The sequence below is a fragment of the Pseudonaja textilis genome, chromosome Z (assembly GCF_049901715.1).
Source record: "Pseudonaja textilis isolate UNSWEBS1 chromosome Z, rPseTex1.2, whole genome shotgun sequence".
Classification (NCBI taxonomy): Eukaryota; Metazoa; Chordata; class Lepidosauria; order Squamata; family Elapidae; genus Pseudonaja; species Pseudonaja textilis.
This window is the reverse complement of record NC_142008.1, coordinates 109,560,750-109,584,990: the sequence shown is the minus strand read 5'-3', so window position 1 is coordinate 109,584,990 and position 24,241 is coordinate 109,560,750. Positions and strand designations below refer to the sequence as shown.

At 39.4% G+C, this 24,241-nt stretch overlaps 1 protein-coding gene and 2 non-coding genes across 4 annotated transcripts; 2 read left to right on the top strand and 1 right to left on the bottom strand.

Moving 5' to 3' along the window:
* Positions 1-8,999: 8,999 nt before the first annotated feature.
* On the top strand, positions 9,000-9,071 carry TRNAP-UGG (transfer RNA proline (anticodon UGG)). The gene has a single exon. It is a non-coding gene; the product is annotated as a tRNA-Pro (tRNA).
* Positions 9,072-9,710: 639 nt separating this feature from the next.
* TRNAT-UGU (transfer RNA threonine (anticodon UGU)) lies at positions 9,711-9,783 on the top strand. Its single transcript has one exon. It is a non-coding gene; the product is annotated as a tRNA-Thr (tRNA).
* A 1,196-nt stretch (positions 9,784-10,979) lies between these two features.
* Positions 10,980-14,879, bottom strand: RNASE12 (ribonuclease A family member 12 (inactive)). Of its 2 annotated transcripts, none has more exons than XM_087917916.1 (2): positions 14,526-14,591; positions 10,980-12,417 (listed from the first exon to the last, which is right to left on the bottom strand). In XM_087917916.1, exon 2 carries the CDS (start codon positions 12,391-12,393, stop codon positions 11,932-11,934), a length of 462 nt encoding a protein of 153 aa, XP_087774042.1. In that variant the 5' UTR covers positions 12,394-12,417; positions 14,526-14,591; the 3' UTR covers positions 10,980-11,931. The 2 variants fall into 2 exon arrangements, with proteins under 2 accessions (XP_087774042.1, XP_026576422.1); XM_026720637.2 differs by lacking the exon at positions 14,526-14,591 and adding an exon at positions 14,686-14,879 and having other exon boundaries at positions 10,982-12,417.
* Between the last annotated feature and the right edge of the window lie 9,362 nt (positions 14,880-24,241).

Here is a 24,241-nt window from a genome sequence, read left to right as displayed (position 1 = left end):
CTAACTTGGACACTGTGCTGTTTCAGCTTGTCATTAAGGTTGAATCAAAACAGAGGATTATTCTCTAATACTTTTTAAATTGGGTATATGTTTGTGTTTAAGTGCAGCACAAAACCTTTTTCCCTTGTCACAACAGCCCTGTTAGGTAGGCTAACTTGAAAGTGACTGGCTCAGCTTTCCATTGAGATGCTGTTGTTAAAAATGTGCAAAATTAGGGGTCCACACTATACCCCACTGGTCCTCTGAGGCACAGGAGCCAGGCAGGAAAAGTTGGCAACCTGTCCAAAATTCAAGCGGCGTTAGAAATTCATCTCTCTGTAACATGATTAAAATTCTTGCTTGCTCTGTCAGTGTGTCATTAACGCTTGCCTGGATGGGCTGTCCCTGGTGACCTGCAAACTGTCATTGTAGTCTAACAACATAACTTTTACACACACCTCCTTGTTCCTCCTCAAAATATCCCCAACGCGGCAAAGTTTCTTGCTAAACTTTGCAAGTTTTAATGAGGTCTCCAGGTAGATATCAAAGCATCTGTTCAGAGGAGGAGTAATGAGAGGGGAGCTAATATTCCCTGAGGCTGGGAAGATGGCCAAGGAGGATGCTCTTAATTGGAAGGCCAATTATCCTCCCCAATTGCACTCCAGGGGTATCATTAAAACCACCCTGTCTCATTGTGCCTCCGTGAGGAATAGGGTGGTTGGCAAAGGAGCAGGTGCAATTATGAACTACATGGCTGAGTCCCTGCTGAGTGTACGGTAGTCCTCTAGGATGGGCAAATATCTCAGCAGCAGCAAATGAATTGTGATACAGCTAATATTGGATACAGAAAAGGGACTTTATCTAGATTCAGGGCCAGAGTTCAGCCACAATTGGCGTGGTTCACTTGGATGTGGATCTAAGCCTAGTTTTAGCAAATGGAGAACTAGTGGTTTGTTTGTTTATTTGTGTCAGGAGCATTACAATTAAAATAAGACATACTATAGATATGCTATACACTTATATATCTCTCTCTATATGTAGACATTATATAATTATTATTACTCTGTTGTTTTGCATGTATACTGAGTGCTTATGCATTGGAGACAAATTTCTTCTGCGTCCAATCACAGTTGGTCAATAAAGAACCTATTCAATTCAATTCTGTTCTATTCAATTCTATTCGCTATGCTATACTATTCCCATTCTCTATTCCATTCCATTCCCATTCATTATGCTATGCTATTCTATTCCCATTCTCCATTCTGCCCTGTCCTGTTCTGTCCTGTTCTTGTTCAATTATGTTCTGTTCCACTCCATTCAATTCCATTCCCAATTGCTATACTATATATTATGCCATGCTATTCCCATCAGTAGTGGGATTCAATTTTTTTAGTATTGGTTCTGAGGGGATGGTTTGGTGTACGTGGCAGGGGAAGGATACTGTAAAATTTCCAGTCAGAAGTAGTATTTCCTAGTTCTCCAAATTACTCAAAACATCTGCTACTGATTTTTCCAACACTGGTCAGAACCTGATGAATACCACCTTTGATTTATATTCTATTCTATTCTATTCTATTCTATTCTATTCTATTCTATTCTATTCTATTCTATTCTATTCTATTCTATTTCATTTCATTCCATTCTTTATGCTGTACTATGCTATGCTGTTCCATTCTCTGTTCTGTTCTGTTCTGTTCTCTTCTGTTCTGTTCTGTTCTGTCCTGTCCTGTCCTGTCCTGTCCTGTCCTGTCCTGTTCTATTCCATTCCATTCTGTTCCATTTTTATGTCCATTTGCTATGCTATGCTATGCTATACTCATATTCTCTATTCTATTCTATTTCGTTCCATTTTGTTCTGTTCCATTCCATTCCATTTTCTATGCTATCCTATGCTATGCTATTCCTCTCTCTATTTTATTCTATTCTGTTCCTTTCCTTTCCCTTTCCTTCCATTCTGTTCCCTATGCTATGCTATGCTATGCTATGCTATGCTATGCTATGCTTTGCTATTCCCATTCTCTATTCTATTCTATTCTATTCTATTCTATTCTATTCTATTCTATTCTATTCTATTGTTCTGTTCTGTTCTATTCTATTCTATTCCTTCCTATTCTCTATGCTATGTTATTCCCATTCTCTACTCCATTCTGTTCCATTCCCATTCATTATGCTATACTATGCAATCCCATTCTCTATTCTATTCTGTTCTGTTCTGTTCTGTTCTACTCTACTCTATTTTATTCTGTTCCATTTTTATTTCCATTTCTATGCTATTCCCATCTTCTATTCTATTCTGTTGTTCTGTTCTGTTCTGTTCCGTTCCATTCCATTCCTTATGCTATACTAAGCTATGCTATTCCCATTCTCTATTCTGTTCTGTTATGTTCCATTCTGTTCCATTCGGTTCTGTTCCGTTCCATTCCATTCTATTCCATTCCATTCGCTATGCTTTGCTATTCTCATCTCTATTATATTCTGTTCTTACATTTCCTTTCCCTTCCCTTCCATTCTATTCACTATGCTATGCTATTCCTGTTCCATTCCATTCCCATTCATTATGCTATGCTATGCTATTCCCATTCTCTATTCTATTCTATTCTATTCTATTCTATTCTATTCTATTCTATTCTATTCTATTCTATTCTATTCCTATTCTGTTCTGTTCTGTTCTGCTCTGTGTTATGTTCCATTTTTATTTCCATTTGCTATGCTATGCTATTGCCATATTCTATTCTATTCTGTTCTATTCTGTTCTGTTCTATTCTGTTCCATTTTTATTTCCATTCACTATTCTCATCTCATCTCATCTCATCTCCTGTTCTATTCTATTCTATTCTATTCTACTATTCTATTCTATTCTATTCTATTCTATTCTATTCTATTCTATTCTATTATTTTATTCTATTCTGTTGCATTTTTATTTCCATTCGCTATTCTCATCTCATATTCTATTCTATTCTATTCTATTCTATTCTATTCTATTCTATTCTATTCTATTCTATTCTATTCTATTCTATTCTATTCTATTCTATTCTCTGTTCCATTTTTATTTCCATTCGCTATTCTCATCTCCTATTCTATTCTATTCTATTCTATTCTATTCTATTCTATTCTGTTCTGTTCTGTTCTGTTCTGTGTTATGTTCCATTTTTATTTCCATTTGCTATGCTATGCTATTGCCATGTTCTATTCTATTCTGTTCTGTTCTGTTCTGTTCTATTCTGTTCCATTTTTATTTCCATTCGCTATTCTCATCTCATCTCATCTCATCTCATCTCCTGTTCTATTCTATTCTATTCTATTCTATTCTATTCTATTCTATTCTATTCTATTCTATTCTATTCTATTCTATTCTATTCTATTTTATTCTATTCTATTCTATTCTACTATTCTATTCTATTCTGTTCCATTTTTATTTCCATTCGCTATTCTCATCTCATATTCTATTCTATTCCATTCCATTCCATTCCATTCCATTCCATTCCATTCCATTCCATTCTATTCTATTCTATTCTATTCTATTCTATTCTATTCTATTCTATTCCCTGTTCCATTTTTATTTCCATTCGCTATTCTCATCTCCTATTCTATTCTATTCTATTCTATTCTATTCTATTCTATTCTATTCTATTCTATTCTATTCTATTCTATTCTATTCTATTCTATTCCATTCCATTCCATTCCATTCCCTCCCCTTCTCTTCTGTTTCATTTATATTTCCATTCGCTATTCTCCTATCCTATCCTATCCTATCCTATCCTATCCTATCCTATCCTATCCCACCCCATTCCATTCCATTCCATTCCCTATGCTAGGATATGCTAGGATATGCTATTCCCATTCTCTAGTCTATTCTGTTCTGTTCTGTTCCTTTCTATTCTTCCCCATTCTCTTCCCTTCTATTCTATTTCCTATGCTATGCTATTCCGATTCTCTATTGTATTCTTTTCTGTTCCATTCCATTCCATTTTATTTCCATTTCCTATGGCATGTTATGCTATTCCCATTCTCTATTCTGTTCTGTTCCTTTCTATTCTGCTCCCTTCCCTTTCCTTCTGTTCTATTCTCTATGCTATGCTATGCTATGCTATTCCCATTCTCTATTCCATTTCATTCCATTTTGTTCTATTCTATTCTGTTCCCTTCCCTTCCCTTCCCTTCCATTCTATATAGAGCATTGCATACCAGAACAACTAGATACAAGGACGTTTTTTTCTCAAATGCCATCACTCTGCTAAACAAATGATTTCCTCAACACTGTCTAACTATTTACTAACTCAGCATTACTATTAATTCTCCCATCCTTCCTTTCACACATCTTCTCCCACATATGACTGTATGACTGTAACTTTGTTGCTTGTATCCTAACAGTTTTTATTTACTGTTTCCTAGCATGATTTGATTGTACCCTATGACAGTGGTCCCCAACCTTTTTTGTACCACGGCCCAGTACCGGCATCACAAAATGATCTGCGGCCCGGTACCGGCATCAGCACGCATGACAAGGCAAGGCGAGCCGAGCCGAGCGACCGGCCAGCCAGCCGTCCCCCGCTTCTCCCCGCCACCTTCAACTCCTCCTTTGTACCTTTGTCGATGGGCTTCGCTTCGGGACGGCTTCGGGACGGTCGCTCATCTCGCCTTGCCTTGGGTGCTGAAAGAATCTTCGCGCCTTAGTTTCATTCGAAGCCCCCACATTCAATGAAACTAAGGTGCGAGGATTCCTTCAGGACCCAAACGCCACTTTCCAACTGGAAAAGCTCACCCTGAAGCACTTTCTCATCAAACAAGATGGCGGCGCCCAGCAAACCGGCGGCCCAGTAGGAAATGTTCCACGGACCAGTACCGGTCCGCGGCCCGTTGTTTGGGGACCCCTGCCCTATGACTGTTATTAAATGTTGTACCTTATGATTCTTGACTCTTGACAAATGTATCTTTTCTTTTATCTACACTAAGAGCATAGGTACCAAGACAAATTCCTTGTGTGTCCAATCATACTTGGCCAATAAAGAATTCTCTTCTATCTATTCTATTCCCCATGCTATGCTGTGCTATGCTATGCTATTCCCGTTTTCTATTCCATTCCTTTCCATTCCATTTGCTATATAATGATATATAACTATGCTATGCTAATCTATGCTAATCTATACTATGCTATTCCCATCTCTATTTTTTATGTTCTGTTCTGTTCCATTCCTTTCCCTTCCCTTCCTCTCCCTTCTATCCTATTCCCTATGCTATGCTTTCTTATGGTATGTTTTCCTATGCTATGCTATGCTATGCTATGCTATGCTATGCTATGCTATTCCCTTTCTCTATTTATTCTATTCTGTCCTGTCCTGCCCTGTTTTCTTCATGTTCTATTCAATTATATTCCATTCCATTCCATTCTGTTCCATTCCATTTTATTTTCATTTGCTACGTCAATGCTATGCTATTTCCATTCTCTATCCTATTCCAGTCTATTCTATTCTATTCTATTCTGTTCAGTTCAGTTCAGTTCTGTTCCATTTTATTTCCATTTGCTATGCTATGCTGTACTATGCTATTCCCATTCTCCATTCCATCGCATTCCCATTCATTATGCTATGCTATTCTCATTCTCTGTTCTAATTCTATTTCATTCAATTCCAATCTAGTCTAGTCTGTTCTATTTCATCTTATTTCAATTTGCTATGCTATGCTATTCCCATTTTCTATTCCAATTCTATTCCGTTCAATTCCAATCTAGTCTGTGCTGTTCTATTTCATCTTATTTCAATTTGCTATGTTATGCTATCCCTCTATTCTATTCTATTCTATTCTATTCTATTCTATTCTATTCTATTCTATTCTATTCTATTCCATTCCATTCCATCCCATCCCATCCCATCCCATTCCTATGCTATGCTAAACTATTCTATTCCCACTCAGGACACAAAGGGCAGATATAGATATGTGTCATTGTCTGGATGTCACCATAATCACAAAGGGAAGAAGCTATCAAATAGCCCCATTTGTTCAGAGTGCCTCTGGATCTTGCTGTACCCTGTGCATAAACTATTCAACGATGCTAGCCAATGAGAAAACACATTCCAAATCCAATATGTTTGAACTATATATAGTCCTTGACCTACAACCACAATTGAGCCCAAAATTTTCTTTGCTAAGCAAGACGATTGTTAAGTGAATTTTGCCCCATTTTAAGACTGTTCTTGCCACCAGTTGTTAAGTGAATCACTGCAGTTGTTAAGTTAGTAACATGATTGTTAAGTGAATCTGGCTTCCCCATTGACTTTGCTTGTCAGAAGGTTGCAAAAAACTGATCACATGACCCTGGGACTGTTTATCAATAGTGCCATGAATAGTGTTTTTAATTTGATTGCTGCACAATGTTCAGAGGCACTTCATGTGAGACAGGTGGCTATGCACATTTGCTTAACATAAAAGTCAGGATTCCGGCAGTGGCCTTAATTAAATCATGAACTTTGAGCCACCAAGAGATTTATTAGGAGCTAACATGATGATATGACATGTGTGTAGCCAATTCTGAGTCATATAATTCACTGTCACCCTTGACCCTGGTTTTCCCACACCCCCTCTGGGTGTATCATAATTCATATTCTCCAACGAAACATGTCTATAGCCAAGAGTCATCAATCATGTTCTCCAATTAGAGATTTGCATAGCAGAAACTCCAGTCGGTTAGTTATAATCTTTGCAAGGTATGAATGGAATGCACTTTCGATTCCAAACTGCTGCACTGCCCTTTCAAACTCCTTCCTCCCACGCCTTTCTGTTGGCAACTATAAAATGGGCATAGAAAATGTTTTATGAGTTGACATTAAATATATGAATACTGTCAACTGTCCAACTACCGTGTTTCTCATAAAATAAGGCTGGGTCTTACTTTTTTTTGAGCCCTGAAAAAACAGCTAGGATGTCGTTTCAGGGGTGACTTAGCCCCTCCGTTGCATCCTTGGGCGGGCAGCAGTGGCGTGGATGTCAGCCTCAGCGGGGTGCCCACTACCGATGCTTCCTCTTGGGTGTCCTCTTCCGTTTGGAGCATCACTGCTGCGTTTGGAGCTGCCGCCGCTATGTTTGGAGCATCACCGCCACATTTGGAATTGCCCTCACCACGTTTGGAGCATCGCCACTATGTGTGGAGTTGCCACCATGTTTGAAGCCGCCGCTGCCGCGTTCAGAGCATCACTGCCATGTTTGGAGCTGCCGCTGCTGCGTTTGGCGCTCCAAAAACAGTGGTGGCAGTTCCAAACATGGCAGTGACAGTTCCAAATGCGGTGGCAGCTCCAAATGTGGCAGCAACGCTCCAAATGCTGCGGTGGCAGCTCCAAACACAGTGGCAGCAGCTTCAAATGGGGCGGCAGCTGACCCAGCTTGCAGGCAGCACCATACCCAGGTCTGCAGCAAAGGTACTTGGTGGGAGTAGGGAGCTCTCCATGGTCCACCATGATCGGCCATTAGGAGCAGCTGGTGGCAAGGCATGGCTGCCCCACCCTTCCTCACCATTTTGCATGGGGGGAGGAGCTTAATTTCATTTTATGCCTAAAAACATTCTGGGCCTTCCTATTGGGGGGGGGGGGCATATTGTTGGAGAAACACGGTAATGAACCCAAAACAAGAAAATGCTATCAGGACCTTTGAATACCCCAAAGTAAAACTTTATTGAATACACCATTCTGGTACTGAAGAATCAAAACCAGTTCTGGTTTTCCTTGCTTAGTTAAACAATAGCTTTCCTTTCTCCCCATCCCTGGGTGATCACATTGACCAATTATGGAACATCCTTTTGTTATGGGAACAGTCCACCTCCTGCAAGCACCTGCAATGGTGAGCTTGATGGTTGCCAGGTTCTCATGGTCCACACACACTTTCTCCGTATTCTGTTTTCCCCTTTTAGTGGGGGAACAGCAAGGCTGGCTGGGAATTCTGGGAGTTGAAGTCCACAAGCCTTAAAGTTGGTGAAGTTGGACACCCTTGATTTAAAACTCCTCCAAAGAGCTGAATCTTCACTTAATGTGCCTGAAATATTACTCTTTCTCTCTCTCACTCACTCACCCCCGCCCCCCGCAGCGTCATCACACTTACTAGGAAGGTCTCTTGTTCCAAAGGAGGGGATCTCCATCCAATCCCATCCCTCTCCTCCCCCATTCCTGGCGCAGACGAATCGCAGCTCTTCTTATTGCCTTTGGAGATTCTCAGCCACCAGGTCGTGATTGTCCCAAAGGTGTTTCTTTCAAGAGGCAACTGGACTTTCTGGTTTTTCTTTGAAGGCCTTCGTCAGCTCTCTGAAGCTTCTTCTCTTCTCTCTGAAGAAGAGAGAAGAGCTGAAGAAGCTTCTCGGATGAGAAGCGAAACGTCTTCAAAGAAAAACCAGAAGTCCAATTGCCTCTTGATAAAAGCACCACTGGGACAGCTCTTCTTATCGCATTCTTGCACGGGAAACAACAGGGAGGCTGGGAATGCCCCGGGGCTATCCTCAGCTAGCACGCATCTCTGCCGGCGCTCACGTCGGAAAACATCCCTTGATGCTGCGGAGAGTGAAGCAGTTGCCCACCTGCGTTTTCCAGATGTTTGGATCCATGTTTCTTTTGCAAGAGAGCCCAGATTGTTCCATTGCTTCCTCGGATTACGTGGCGCTTCTTTGCCTAAACATGCGATTTTCCACCGAGAAATTTGCCTGCTTTCCTCGTGTCTTTCTGTGGAGCTGGAGGCCATCTGCTAGGGGCTTTTTTTGGCGTCTTTTTTGAAAATAGGATCTTCTTGTCCATTCGTGGCGTAAATATATAGATCTGTTTGCACGCTCTTGGTTTGGAATGGCGCGTTCAGACAACTTGATCAAAGTTTTCATTTTCCCAGCTTTTCAACTGCAGCCAAGAAATGCTATTACGGAGAGACAAAATTAAATGCAGTCTTTTCCCCCTAAAAAAAAAAAAGGAATAGTTCAGGCTTTTAAACATGAATACCAGAATACTATCCGTTTTCTGCATCCAAAGAAGGCTTGAAAAAAGATTTGCACAGCTGGCTCGTTGGTCTAGGGGTATGATTCTCGCTTTGGGTGCGAGAGGTCCCGGGTTCAAATCCCGGACGAGCCCTGCTTTTTAAAAATAACTTATTTTTAATATTTAAAATATGTATTAAATGTAGAAAGGGCATTACATTTATTCAGAGAGGAATAGAAAGTTTTGTTTTTTGGCTTGTTTATAAGATTATGCTTGCAACCCTATAGAACGGTAAGATATTTTGAATGAAAAGGCTAAAGTTAGGAATAACAAATATTTCCATGCAGAAAAGGATGACCAAAACATGCCAAAGATAGATATAATTTGCCTGATTTTCTTTATCTTAGCTTGCATTGCTATTTCATTGTCATCCTTAATTCGTTTCTTTTGATTTTTTGAGGGAAAAGGGCACCTTGAAATATATTTAAGTGAAAACCCTAACTTCCCCAAATACATCTATATTAAGTAACAATTAATTAATACCTTTATATTAGGCATGTTCCCTGCTTTGTTAGATATTTTAAAAGGCAGGATGATGGTGATGATGAAGAAGAATAATTCAGGAGCATCACCATTAAAATAAGGCATACGACATGACATATAAAATTTAAAACTTAAAATCCAAAGCGTGGCAAGATGAAGAGGAAAATAAATACTTTAAGTCAGTACTGAGAAAGTGTGATTTGGTTAGGTGTTTTCTAGGCAGTTGACTGCATATTTAGCATCAAGCAAGGCTCCATAGCTCAGAGGGCAGAGCACTGGTCTTGTAAACCAGGGGTCGTGAGTTCAAATCTCGCTGGGGCCTTTGTTATGCTGGGGTCAGCAACTGGTTCTGAAATCTTGTTGGATTTGGGGGGGAATTTTGCGATTTAGCAGAAGTCTCCCTGTTAGGAACATTTCCAAGCGCTTCAATTGGAACCGGTTACAAAAGTGAACCAAAAAAAGTGAAAGAATGGAGGTGGGGGGGGAAAAATGATGATTTGTCTTTTTTTTTCTTTTCTTTTTCCTTCCTTTCCTTTAGAGAAGATGGTGCCAAAGGAATTGAGAATCCCAAAATACCTTTTGGTGTCCTTGTCATTGAGAGAAAACAAGTGAAAGAAGGAAGAAGGACGTTTTGCATCCAGATCCTCACCTACTTTGGCTGCGCAATACCAACAATTCTTCCTGGCAAGGATCAGAACTATCGGGGATGCTAGCCTGACGGTGCCAGGGACCGGAGTCACTCCGTATCCTTAAAAGTTTCGCTTTGAGGAAGCCCCAAACCCCAGCTATTTTATTTCAACAACGGGGAGTCATCTAATTTCTTTCTTTCTTTCTTTCTTTCTTTCTTTCTTTCTTTCTTTCTTTCTTTCTTTCTTTCTTTCTTTCTTTCTTTCTTTCTTTCTTTCTTTCTTTCTTTCTCTTTCTCTCTGTCTCCCTCCCACCTTCTTGTCCTCTCTCCCTCTGTCCCTCCTTTCCCTTCCTTTCTCCATCCCTTCTCCCTCCATCCCCTTGTCTTGTTTTCCTTTCTTCCTTTCCTCCTTCCTCCCTCCTCCTTGTCTTGTTTTCCTTCCTCCTTCCCCCTCCCTCCTTCCTCCATCCCTCCTCCTTGTCCTCTTTTCCTTCCGGCTTACCATGTCAATATTTTTCCCCTTTCCCTTCCTTACGCGATTATGGAAGAAGACAAGGAAAATGCAAACTAGAAGGCAGAGATAGTTAAAAGAAATCTTTTTACATCCTGGATTTGGAAGATGTGATCGAGATTGGTTTTTATGGCACTTCCCTTCTCTTTTCCTTGAGGATTGACAAATAAAAAGGATTAAATCTCCACTTTCAAATCACAGTAAATATATGTAGTATATTTTCCACTAGGTGGCTCTAAAACTCAAAAATGTTGCTGAAGAAAACAAAAAACATCTGATGTTCATTGGTCTAGGGGTATGATTCTCCCTTAGAATGAGAAAGGTCCCTGGTTCAAATCCTGGATGAGCCCTCCTTTTTTTATATTTTCTTTCATAGAACAATTTTGTTTGATCTGTGCTACTTCAGAAGGATTCTATCATCTACAGTTGCCAGGAATTGTTCACGTGGGAAAAATAATTAATTCAATTATTAAAACTGCAGGTTGAAAGATTAATACAAGTGTTGAACCTACTAATATTGCTGGGCATTTTTGCATTTGCAAATCAAATTTTATTACAACCAGAGACCAGAATATTACCATTCATGTTTTTTAAAATTTGTACTATTAATGAACAAGAAACCTTTCCAAAGCATTGCAAACAAAATCAACAGTTTTAAACTCAGTTGGTTTTTATTTCCAAGAGAAAAGCAGAGAAATAGATTTTCTTCTTCATAACTATAAGAATGAGGATGATGCAGTGGACACCAATGGGAGAGTTGAAACACCAAAGATAGAGAGAGATTGACATGGATAAAATCTATCTATAGGGTCGCTAAAAGTTGAAAATAACTTGATGGCACAGAATCAGCCAAACAATCAATCAATTAATCATCAACTAGAAACAGTCCTCAATATAGACCATAATGGAGCCCAAAATTTCTGTTGACATGAGTTTTGCTCCATTTTATGTCCTTTCTTGCAAGAGCTGTTAAATGAATCACTGCAACTATTAAGTTCATAACATGGTTGTTAAATGATCTGGCTTTGCTTGTCAGAAGGTCGCAAAAGGCAATCCACCATCATAAATACGAACCAGTTGCCAAGCATCTGAATTTTGATCACATGACCATGGGGAGGCTGCATTGTTCATAAGTGTGAAAAACGTCACTTTTTTCCCCCAGTGTCCCTTTTTTTTTCAAGTCAAGTGACTTTTTTCTAGTCACTTTTTTCAAAGCCTTAGTAACTTGGAACAGTTGCTTAAATGAATGGTTGTAAGTCGAGGCCTACCTGTAGAAGCAAATAGAGAGAAAAAGCAGACAGCTGAAATGGTTACTTTGGACCCACATTTCTTCACTCCTCCAGCTCCATATAACCTGGAACTTCAGTTTCCAAGTGGACTGGGTAGCCATCTTCACAAGCAATAATAATCCTATTGACAGCGCTGGTTCCAATGTAGTTGCAATCTGGAGCCCAGGAGCCCCTATAAAGTTTGCACAATGTCAAGGGGAAGCTGGAGTTACTCTCCCGGAGGTCTCCCACGGTTGGTTCTCCTGCCGGGCCACAGACGGCTTGGATCTGAGGGACTTCCATGTGGACAAACGTGTTGAGATGTTTGCAATATTTACTGGTTGCCATGTGCCGACGTTTCATCATGAGATTGCAGTACCGTTGGGTATCTGGGACTTCGGTCCTTGGGTAATCCACATGCTGTCGCAGGAACTTCTCAAAAGTGGCAGCATTGATCATAGCCAACCAAGCCATCAACAGGAGGAGAATTGTGGTTAGCCTGGGACTTAGGCCCTTGTTGGTCATTCTTGTCTTGGTCTTCCTCAGTAACTTCTCAAGAGAAAGAAAAAAGAAGAAGAGGGAATGAAATCGGGTGGACATAGAAGCAGGAGGTTGGATGATCAAAGCACAAAAACAAAATGGCTTCCTCAGGAAAGATCAAAGCATATGTCCCTATTTGCACCTAACACGAGACAAATATTTTTCAGGAATAGAACAGAATAGAATTATTTATTGGCCAAGTGTGATTGGACACACAAGGAATTTGTCTTTGGTGCATATGCTCTCAGTGTACATAAGAAAACATAAAATACATTCATCAAGAATCATAAGATGCAACACTTAGTTATTGTCATAGGTTATTAATATGCAATCAAAACATACTGGGAAAACAAATAAAGCAAGACAAGTGTTTTTGTCTACCTTTTCTTTTTGAAGTTGTCTCTATCTCTTACTTTGCCTAGGTCTGAATCAGATTTAGGTTGTCCTTAGTTTGATTAGTTTATGTGACAAACCAACAAAATATCTGGCATTCATTTTGGGGGAAGAGGAAAACAAGTACATATATTGCCTGACATAAAAACTTTTAATGAGTTCAGAGCGTTGGGCCTTCTCTGCTTTGGCACCCACCCAGGGGTGGGATATGACAGGGTTAACTACCGGTTCAGATTTACGAGGTTCGGTGATTTATGATGTGCTTCTCTGCACACTGCTAGCTGCGTGCCTGTAAATCGTCATCAGCACGCTACGTGCAGAGAAGCAGCCTTTGAAACAGCCCTCTTTTCCTGCTTTTTAAACTGCAGCTGTGCCTTGTTCGGCAGCTGAAGTTGAAAAATCAAGAAATAAAGATCAGGTAAGAGCCCAGGTGGGCTGGTGAGCAAAAACATCAGCAGACATAGAACCGGTTCTATGTCTGCTGCTCTTCAGAGCTACTGGTTCTACAGAGGAGGACAGAACCGGTAGAAACCCACCCCTGCACCCACCTTATGGAACATTCTCTCCCAGATATTAGGTTAGCTCCATCCCTTCTGATGGTCTGGAAGTTCCTCAAGAGCTGATTATACCAACAGGCCTGGGGGCCCCAGGATCCTTGTTTAAGTGGCTCCCTGTGCCCCATTCCCTCTGCTTCAGATTTGTATATATTTTAGTTTTAATTTTCTTCCTTTTTAATACTGATTTTTCTATTTTTAAATGTCTGTTTTTAGATATATATTCTTTTTCTAATTGACTGGTGAACGCTTTTTGTGAGATGGGTCGCTATACAAATTTGAGAAAGAAGGAAGGAAGGAAGGAAAATGAAGTAGGAAAAGAAAAGGAAGAACTATAATCATGGGTAACAATAACAGAGGGATTGAGAGAGATGTGCAGTATTCATATCACCTTAAATTAACTCTTCAAGTCCACACACCATACCATAAACACATGGCTGAATTGATACTTTGCCAAAGTTAGCACTAGTCAAATTTAGTACCTTGTGTAAAGGCATCCCCGATTTCTCATCTTGGATTAAGCATCTGGTAAGAACACAGATGTTTTCTTTATTTATTCCTGACAATAAGTTATCTTTTCCCCATCTGCGCTTATATTTAAATATTTCAACGTTCTGATAGTCTGTCTCTCTTTCATCCCCTATCATCTATCTATCTATCTATCTATCTATCTATCTATCTATCTATCTATCTATCTATCTATCCATCCATCCATCATCTATCCATCCATCCATCCATCCATAATCTATCATCTATCTATCATCTATATCTTTCTATCTCTCTCTATCCATCCATCCATCATCTATCAATGTCTATTTATCTATCTATCTCTTCTATCTATCATCTATCATTCTCTCTCTCGTCTATATCTCTCTATCTCTCCATCCATCCATCATCTCTCCATCCATCATCTCTATCTAACATCTCTCTCTCTCTCTCTTTATCATTCTCACTCTCATCTATATCTTTCTATCTCTCTCTCTCTCTCCATCCATCCATCCATCCATCATCTATCTATCATTTGTCTGCCTCTTTGCCTGCCTGCCTGCCTGCCTGCCTGCCTATCTCACCAATTACCTGCCATATCATCTCTCACCTATCTCTATATCCCCATGGTTAAGCAGAGGAAATCCATAGGGGCTTGCCATTATTTGTTTAAAAAGATTGTACCTTTTAAGTTCTTTGGAAAAAAAGATGAACTGGAGAAAGGATGTTAAACCTCTTTTTCTCTAAAAGTTTAGTGCCATCTCGTATTCATCCCTGCTGCCAAAGAATGGTTAACACCACCAATTTACACTTTTAAATAATCCAGATAAATCTCATAACCCACCTTATGTTAAAATGCTCCTGTCTCATCTGACACCGTCTCTGAATATCAGTTAAGGAAGCCAACCGTCCTGATGGAGATCAAGAGGTATTTGTTACCAGCAGGGAAGAAAACAACAGGAAATACCAGAAATGCTTCCATGCAGTGGTAAAGAGCTTTTAGAAATTGCTAGAGGCTTTCACACATTGCCAAGCGTCTGTGTCAGCATGAGGACTAGAAGCTTTTGTTTGTTAAATGACAGCTAGCGAATTCCATTCTGTTCAGTTGTGGGTGATAGCAGAAAGGAATGACAGAACACCCCCATCTATGTTTCTGTAGTTGTTGCAATCCAAATTCCAAGTTGTTGAAGTTGGAGGGGCATGATTTGCAATTGGGCTGGCATGTTTTTTTTTATGGTATGTAAGATACACGGTTATTTTCAAAGACATTATGTTAGAAATGCTTTATTGTTCATATGGGAGAAAATCAGAGAACAACATTATTTGAAAATTCCAGTCTGGTTATCAACAATGGAAGCACTTATACATCCAAATGTTTGTAAAATGGGATCTATTGTTAGATATAAGGATATACTGAATGAAAAGGGTGAGCTCAAAACTAAACAAGAGTTGAATGAACAAGGGGTTGATATATGCATTGGTACTCATATACAGTCAAGATATGAAAAAGATGTTAAAGCTGAGTTAACAGAATTGAAAAAAATTACTAACAGGAAGACAAGCTGATTAAAAATTTGTATTGTTATTTATTCGGTGTCAAATTAGAAAAAGAACAAGTGAAGGAAATGATAGTGTGGGCAATTTTGGGAGGGGGTATGCTATAGAATTAGATAAGTGGCAGAAGCTATGGGAAAGAAACTATAAATTAACAATATCGACAGCATATAAAGAAAATTTGTATAAGATGTTTTATAGATGGCACTTTGCACCAGCAAAATTGGCAAAGATGTTTAAAGATAAATCAGCCAAATGCTGGAAATGCCATCAAACACCTGGATCATACTACCATATGTGGTGGACATGCACAGAAGCCAAAAGATACTGGAAAAAAGTATACACATGGTTGGTTTAATGATAAAGCAACATATACATTTAAAACCTGAAATACTTCTTTTAGGGATGGTACCTGAAAGCTATAGCAAAGAAAATGTAAATTTAATTATTTATGTATTAACTGCAGCTAGAATTGTATTTACTCAGAATTGGAAAAGTGAAAAAATTCCAGAAGAGGGAGATGGGATTGAGAAAATATTAGAATGTGCAGAGATGAATAGATTAACATAGGCAATTAGAGAAAAAGAAGAAACTGAATACTGTATGATATGGAATCTATTTTATTAACAATTGGAAAATAAAGAAATAAATTAAAATTGAGTAGATGAAATCTACTCAAGTAGATTTGAGTAGAGAAATAAGATTGTTATAAAGATAAAATATGTAAGTGAAAATGGTTTATAAAGAAAATTTACTGATATTTTGGCAATTATAATAACAATTATAATTGTTAGCACAAGATATATGTACCCAATTGATACACTATTTAAATGAAAGATGGCCTTGTTGTAAATATAAAATAAAAAAACTTAATGAAAAAGAAGAAAGGAATGATAGATTCCACCACACCTTCCAGTGTACATTTCAGCAGTTGCTTCAATTTAAATAGTTGCTGTAAGAAATAGACTTAATAATTATGAGCCAACATTCTCATTTTGAGGATGAGATGACATTTTCATCTATGTTGGCGTTGGATGAGATTCCTCCCTGTGCCATGTTGATTTATCATGGCATCTTAAACATGTTATCAGCAATCAAGCTTTGCTGCTGAATTAGCAACCCAAGATCATACTATTGTCTTAACATGCAAGTAATTCATAGATGCACTTTATTAAAGGTTGTTTTTGGCAGCGGTTTGCTCTCCAAGCTTGCTTTAATTCAGCTTCTGTGTCAGTCCAGGTTGTTTTTATTATGCATTTATATCAGTCAAGGAAACAAATAGAACTGAAACAACACAAACCATACTAAAGTAATTAACATGGCAGGCCAGGATAATAAATTGCAGACTTCCAAAAGATAATGAAGCACACACAGTTGGGAGGATGCCAAAACCCAGATAAGTCTCAAAAAAGATAATGCACGCTTTGCTTCCAGCAAGGTAGTGTGTGCAAACGTCCTTCTTATATTCTGTTCTCCCAGCTGCAACCAATGAAACTGATCAGGGCCCTTTTCTCTCATGTAAGCCATGTTGCTCCCTTCTCCATTCCTGCCTGCATCCCCTAGGATGAAGAGGTGGTGGCCTGGGTCTTCCTCCAAAAGCCCAGCTGAACTGTGCCCTTCCTCCATTTCTTCCACAGCCACCGGAGCCACACTCCCACTCCCTGTCAACTGCTCAGTCTCCCCCTCAGAATCAGACTCCAACAAGGGCATGACAGTGGCGGGCCCTGGCACTTGCATGTGAAGCTTCACTTGCATGTGTAACAGGTGCCCATTATGGTTTCATAAATGGAACACTGGGCTTCCTGTCTCTTACATAATAGGAGAACAATTTAAAAAAACAGCTGCCCAAAGAATTAAGGATATAGAAGCACAAAATGGTATAGCTATCCTTTGTAAGGTGGGTAACTTGAAATGGCTGAGCAATACAAACATACTTTTCAAATAGAGAGCTATTTTAAAGTTACAACTGCCAAATCATCTTAGGGAGATATTTCTGTGAATAAGATTCGAGCAGCTCGACACAATGGTCAGATATGGGAGATTCCATTGTATACCCTACAAAGAATGTCTTTGCATTTGCAGAGTGGCAGAAGTAGAAGAGATGGCTCACATCCTATTTGATTGTTGCCTATAAAATAGGGTGAGAGACAGGTACCTCGGTCTACATACCAAAGGAATGACCCTTTGGGGCTCCCATGTCAAAACAACTTACCTTCTGTGTGGCCAGAAACTGAAAATAACATTTAACACAGCACAGTACTTAAGTGAAATGGTTCAGTTGAGATCAGCACATGTGGGACTGATTGGGGTAGATTGTAGGGGTAACACTGACATAATTTTATTGTATTTGATTTATCTCTACATTGTATTTTATTGTTATTGTATTTTATTCCAATTTTATTTTAAATTGTATTGTGGAAAGGGAACTTCATGAGGACAGTGGTGACACCCAAGCAGGAAAAGCCCAAAGGGAACATCAGGCCAGTCATAAAACAAACTTGCATAGGAAAAGAGATTTAATAAAAGGTATTGAAAGAAGCCCTCTAGACAAAAGCCAAGTAATTAAGAAAGCTAGGGAAACAAGAAAAAGAAATCCCTTACAAACAAAAGGTCATGCCAAATCAGCAAAACAAATAGACAAAAGACACGAAATAAATTCCATAGCACACAGGAGATTGCCACCAAACAAATATAAGAAAACATTAGGAAGACAACCCCTGACAGGATTTAAAACATTAAGAAATACAAACACAAGCACTCACACACAAAAGGAGAAAAGGTATAAAAATCAGGGGTTTATTATACAAAGATGGCTAGCCCCAGGAACGCAGACTTCTTGCTATCTCTTGCCTTCCTGAAAAATAAAAGGAACCCTCTTCCAAGCAGTTGTCTGTGTCCTTGCACTGGAGCCCTCCCAGCAGGAAAACCGAATCCTCAAAAGAAAGGCATTTTCCAGCCTTTCAACACATTAAAAAAAAATTTCTTGTAATATTTCTGGGTGCGTTCAGGAAAACAGTAGAAGCAGCAGGAATCCCTTCCTGTAAACATCCCTTTCATTCCACTAAGAAAATAAGCCTGAAATTGTGATATATGGAGAGGGAGATGAACTAGAGCCTCTATTGCACCCTAATAAAGCAGGGGAAATCCGCCCCTGGAATTACCCTAATGACAATTCTTATGCTGGAAGGAAGCCTTTTCCAGCAAGGCCTGGGGGTCTTTGCAAGTGGGGAGGAGCATGGGTGGTGGTGTCAGCAAAGGAAGTCCTGATCAACACAAACAGAACCTTTTTCCACAAAGGTCTGAGTTTATTTTACAGGGCACTCGCCCACCCAGAAGAACACACAAACACAATCAAATCAAGATCTTAGCTCCGTCTCTGACCTTCTTCCTTTGCAAGTTATGGAGGGAGGAGGGTCACTTTATAACACAAACAAGAGAGAATTCTTCTGTCTTAAGATTGCTAAAGGATCTTAAAAGTGTCTAAAGGATGGTTAAAATGACCCCAACTTGATCTTTTGGGCCAAATGTCATTGGGAAAATACTTGATTCCTTCCGTTTGAATATATTTTCTATTCCAAACTCCACACTTCCACCATATTAATCCTGATCTTCTACTAGTGTGGGAGAGGCAGGAAATGACTTAAAAAAAAAAAACAGGGAACACTGCCTTAGAGGCAGGATTAGGCATTTAATGCAAAATAATTGAGATGGGAGAAAAACCAAAGCAAAAAGGAAATAACCTTGAGTCCATCACATCCTTAAAAGGCAATGGAGGACTCCCCCAAGCTCAGTTAATTAACCTCACATTTGCACTAAATAGAAATAGAATAGAAAAAAACAAGCTTCTTTGGGAATGAATCCAATCATTTTGTGTGAATTGCTCTCTACAAGGTTCACTGTTTGCTCCTTGGGGCTAGAAGAGGTGAAATTTGAGGAAGGTAGCAGAAGAATGGGGTTTCTCTAGCAATTCCATATTTGGATTTTTTTTTAAATTGTCCCACAGCTACAGGGATGAAGGAGGGTGGGAAATGTGCAGAAAGGAGTAGGCATGAGTAAGATCTCTTGACTTGAATGAATGATTCACTCTTATCATGCCTTTGGAGATTTTTTTCTCATTGTTTTTCTCTTTTATTAAAAAGTTACAAAGTTAAAAAAAAAAGAGGAGGGGGGAGGAAGGAAGAAAAGGAATCAAGCAACGGGAACATGAAATGCAATATATTCTATGTATTATTATTATTTTCTGTAAAAATTGTAACATTTGTAACACAAGCAACTGCGTTCCTGGAACCAAAGCTTATCCCAGAGAAAGGAAAACATATGGGAATGTTTAGCAAGAGAAATACTCAACACCACTAACGTTTGCTTAGCAGGAGGAAAATCATAATGTCACTGGGTGCAGCACACCTAGGGTCACAGAATGCACCAGTCTTAGCAACACAGAACTAAAATGCAACTATACAGAGACCATATCATTTTATAGAGTTACCTGAAGCTCCCACCAGGATGGTTTTTCCTTTGTGGCTTAAAAGCCTACTCATACCTTCCTGCAAATGCCACAAATGGCCCCTGCACCTTGGGAAGGTTAACCATGCTTATGCCATCCTTACAGAGACGACACAGGAGAGCCTTCCAAACCCTAGACTCAGACTGTGATTCCAAAGTCTCCTTCCCACAAAAACAGAATACATCTCATTGGCAATATCCTGGTAGGGGTACCTGGATTGGCAGTGAGAAATTCTAAAAATTTGAATAGACTAGCATGTACCCTGGCAAAAAAAAAGCTTGAATTTGACCTCCCATGCCCTGGATGCCCTTAACAGAGAACTGAGGAGGTCAGAGAAGCCACCTTTGAGAATTGGGCAGCAATAGGCTTCCTTCTCTTGAAGCATAACTATGGCTGCGAAAAATTCTAAGGGATGTGTTGCCTCAATCTGGACGAAACCTCAGAACTCGTAGGGAGGGACATCCACCACCTGAAAGAGCTATCTCAGAATATTGGTCAGGAGCAATCATTCCTGGACTTTTCATGGCTCTTCTCATGGATGCCAGATTTCCATTGGCTCAAAATCCTTATAACAACCACAGTCACCATTTGTGTCTTTGGAGCCCTCATGTGTTGCCTCTGTCGATGCATACCACCCTGCCTTAGCTGCCTAAAGGCCTGTATTCCCTCTCAGAAGAGAAGACAGCTATGATAATGATCCAGACTGATCACAAATACCAAGTATACCCAGACATTCAATCAGAGACCACCCTCTTAAAAAAAATAAAATAAAAATGAAGGATTGTGGAAAGGGAACTTCATGAGGACAGTGGTGACACCCAAGCAGGAAAAGCCCAAAGGGAACATCAGGCCAGTCATAAAACAAACTTGCATAGGAAAAGAGATTTAATAAAAGGTATTGAAAGAAGCCCCCTAGACAAAAGCCAAGTAATTAAGAAAGCTAGGGAAACAAGAAAAAGAAATCCCTTACAAACAAAAGGTCATGCCAAATCAGCAAAACAAATAGACAAAAGACACGAAATAAATTCCATAGCACACAGGAGATTGCCACCAAACAAATATAAGAAAACATTAGGAAGACAACTCCTGACAGGATTTAAAACATTAAGAAATACAAACACAAGCACTCACACAAAAAAGGAGAAAAGGTACTGCACTGGAGCCCTCCCAGCAGGAAAACCGAATCCTCAAAGGAAAGGCATTTTCCAGCCTTTCAACAGTATTTTATCCAATTTCACTTTAAATTGTTTTTATCAGATTTTAGTAATAATTTGTGTCTGGAACTCTGTACTTTGATATGGCCTGTGGGCTCATCAATAAAGTAAACACATAAATTGAACACAGGACCCTCCTATCTCCATCCGCCTTCCGCCAAGCCAGAAAAGTTGAGTATAGCTGATTTAGTGAATCCAACTTCCTCCATCGACTGTTCTTGTTGGAAGCCCCCTGCTGAGCCCCTTGTAAATAATGATCACGTAACCCTGGAGCACTACAAGCATTGTAAATACATGCCAGTTGCCAAGTGCCTGAATTTTGAGCACACGACTGCAGGGATGTTGCACCGGTTGTAAGTGGAAGCACCCATCCTAATTCACTTTTTTCAGTGCTGTCATAATTGTGAATAATAGTTAAAGGAATGGTTGTAAGCCAAGGACTACCTAGATGTATAATGGAGGCATAGTTGGTGAAGAGGATAAGATTTCACGAGATGGCAAAATTGACTTGTTTGATTAGGGAGAAGACAATAAGTACAATTACTAGTTAATGAAAACCCTTTATGGAGTTTTTGCTGAAAATGGGAAAAAAACTGAAGTGGTAATTTATGGATCTGATTGTTATTAGAAAGGGCGAAAGAAAGGAAGAAGGCCTTAATAAGAATAGATGATAAATTTATTTCTAACTGCTGTCAAGATTGGTTGCTGCTTCTTTATTTTTTTCCTTATTTCCCTTTTTCCTTTCTTTATCTATTTACTATTGTTCTTTTCCCTTTTTCTTAAATTTGTATTGCTTTTACTATTGTGTAAATTTTTCATTATTTTTTTTTGAATGAAAACTTGAATGATCGAATTAGGGACAAAACTTCATGGAAAAAAATCCATCTTTTATGGCTGCTAAGAGTCAATATTGCTTGATGGCATGCAATAAGTCAATCAATCAATTGCAAATATGGAGGTAGATAGTTCCTTCTGGCTGACTGATTGTTAAGTGAAGTGGCACTTAGCATCAGGAACAAATCTCTGTAATAAAAATCATGGTAATGGAAAATGTACTGTTGATGATGAACAACAGAAAACAACACATAATTGAATTTTTGTAGTGACAGAAGCAGGAAGTCTTGTGACAGCATGTGCTCCTGAGCATATGTTGAGTGCTAAAAGGATAGTGACTCACTAAATAGCAGCAGGTCCAATTCAAGATGAAAATTGCTCATAATATTGCTGACTAGGATACAGAATATGGCTTTAGCATAGCTAAGCATAGAATATTTATTTTAAGGGAGATAATTAGATATGTTAAGGAATGCACAGATAGTTCTTGACTTATCACTACAATTGAGCCCAAAATTTCCATTGATCAGTGAGACATTTGTTAAATTTTGCCCATTTTGCAACCTTCCTTGCCACATTGTTAAGTAAATCATTGCAGTTGTTAAGTTAGCATCAAAGGTGAATCTGGCTTCCCCATTAACTGTGTTTGTCAGAAGGTCACAAAAGGTTATTACAGGACCCTGGGACGCTGCAACCATCATAAATACGAGTGGATTGCTAACCCTTTGAATTTTGATCACGTGACCTTGGGGATGCTACAAAGGTTGCAACTTTGAAAAATGGTCATACATCACTTTTCAGTGCTGTTGTAACTTTGTACATCTGTTCTTTTTTCTTTCTTTATTCCTGTAAATAAATTGTTTTTCCCTCATCTGCGCTTACATTTAAATGTTCCAACATTCTGATAGTCTATCTTCTATCTCTCTACCATCTATCTCTCTATTATCTCTCTCTCTCTCTCTCTCTCTCTCTCTCATCTACCTACCCACCTACCTACCTATTTATCTATCTATTATCATCTGCCATGTTTCCCTCAATATGTGTGCACCTAATATAAGCCCTACTTAAGACCCCACCCCTTCCATCCCACTGTCTGGTTGTATGAGGCACACGCATAAAATCAACTTAGGGTGGGGATGAGCGGGTGGAGCTGCCCCATGTGCACCACACTCATTTTCCTTAGGACCTCCAGAGCCAGGCCTCCCATGCCCCAACACTTGTCATACCACTGTCTGACTTCTTCTGTGGCTGGATGCCATGTGGCGCATCATGCCACTCCAACTACTCATGGAAGGAGGCCACATGGTGCATCATGCTGCTGCTGCCACTTGCACATGCAATGGCACCATGAGCCATGTGACATCCTACCATGAATGGCAGCACTGGCATGAGGTGCCATGTGGTATCTGGCCGCAAATGGCTTTGAGCAGCTGCAGAAGAAGTAGGCAGCCGCCCAACACGTGTAGGGGCATAGGAGGTCTCACTGTGGTGCACCTAAGGTAAGTGGGCAAGATATCCTATGAAAATAAGACCTGGTGCTTATTTTGGGCCCCAAAAACAAATAAGACTGGATCTTATTTTCGGGGAAAACCAGTATCTATCATTTATCTATCACCCACCCACCCTCATTTTCTAAAAAGGAGGGAACATGTCTAAAACTAGCATCAATTGCCTGCCTTTAAAGATAAAAGTGTTGTCACTAGTTTTTTTGGGAAAAGTTCTTCACTAACCCCATATTTTGTCTCACATGTTAGAAAACTCCCCCATGGTCTTTGGATGCCATCGTGTTCAATGTTACAAACTATCTCTTCAGCTGCTCATCCAGTGAAGCTCTTTTGTTGGGTTGAAGCTTCTCTGATGGTGCCACTTACTTTTATACAGGTAGTCCTCAATTTACCAACACAATTGAGCCCAAAATTTATGATGTTAAGTTTTATGACTTTTATTGCAACATTTGTTAAGGAAATCACTGCAGTTGTTAAATTAGTAAAACGATTGTTAAATGAATCTGGTTTCCCCATTAACTTTTTGCTTCTAAGAAGGTTGCAAAACGGGACCACATGACTGAGGCACTGCAACTCATAAATGTGACTCAGTTGTCAAGCATCTGCATATAAATCACATGACCATGGGGAACCATCATAAGTGTGAAAAATGGTCATCAGTCACTTTTTTTAGTGCTGTTGTAACTTTAAACCATTACTAGATGAATTTCTGTATATCAAGGACTACCTGTACAGATTACAGACAAACATGGCACCATACCAAGATGAGTCAAGAGTTTTCGGGAAAAC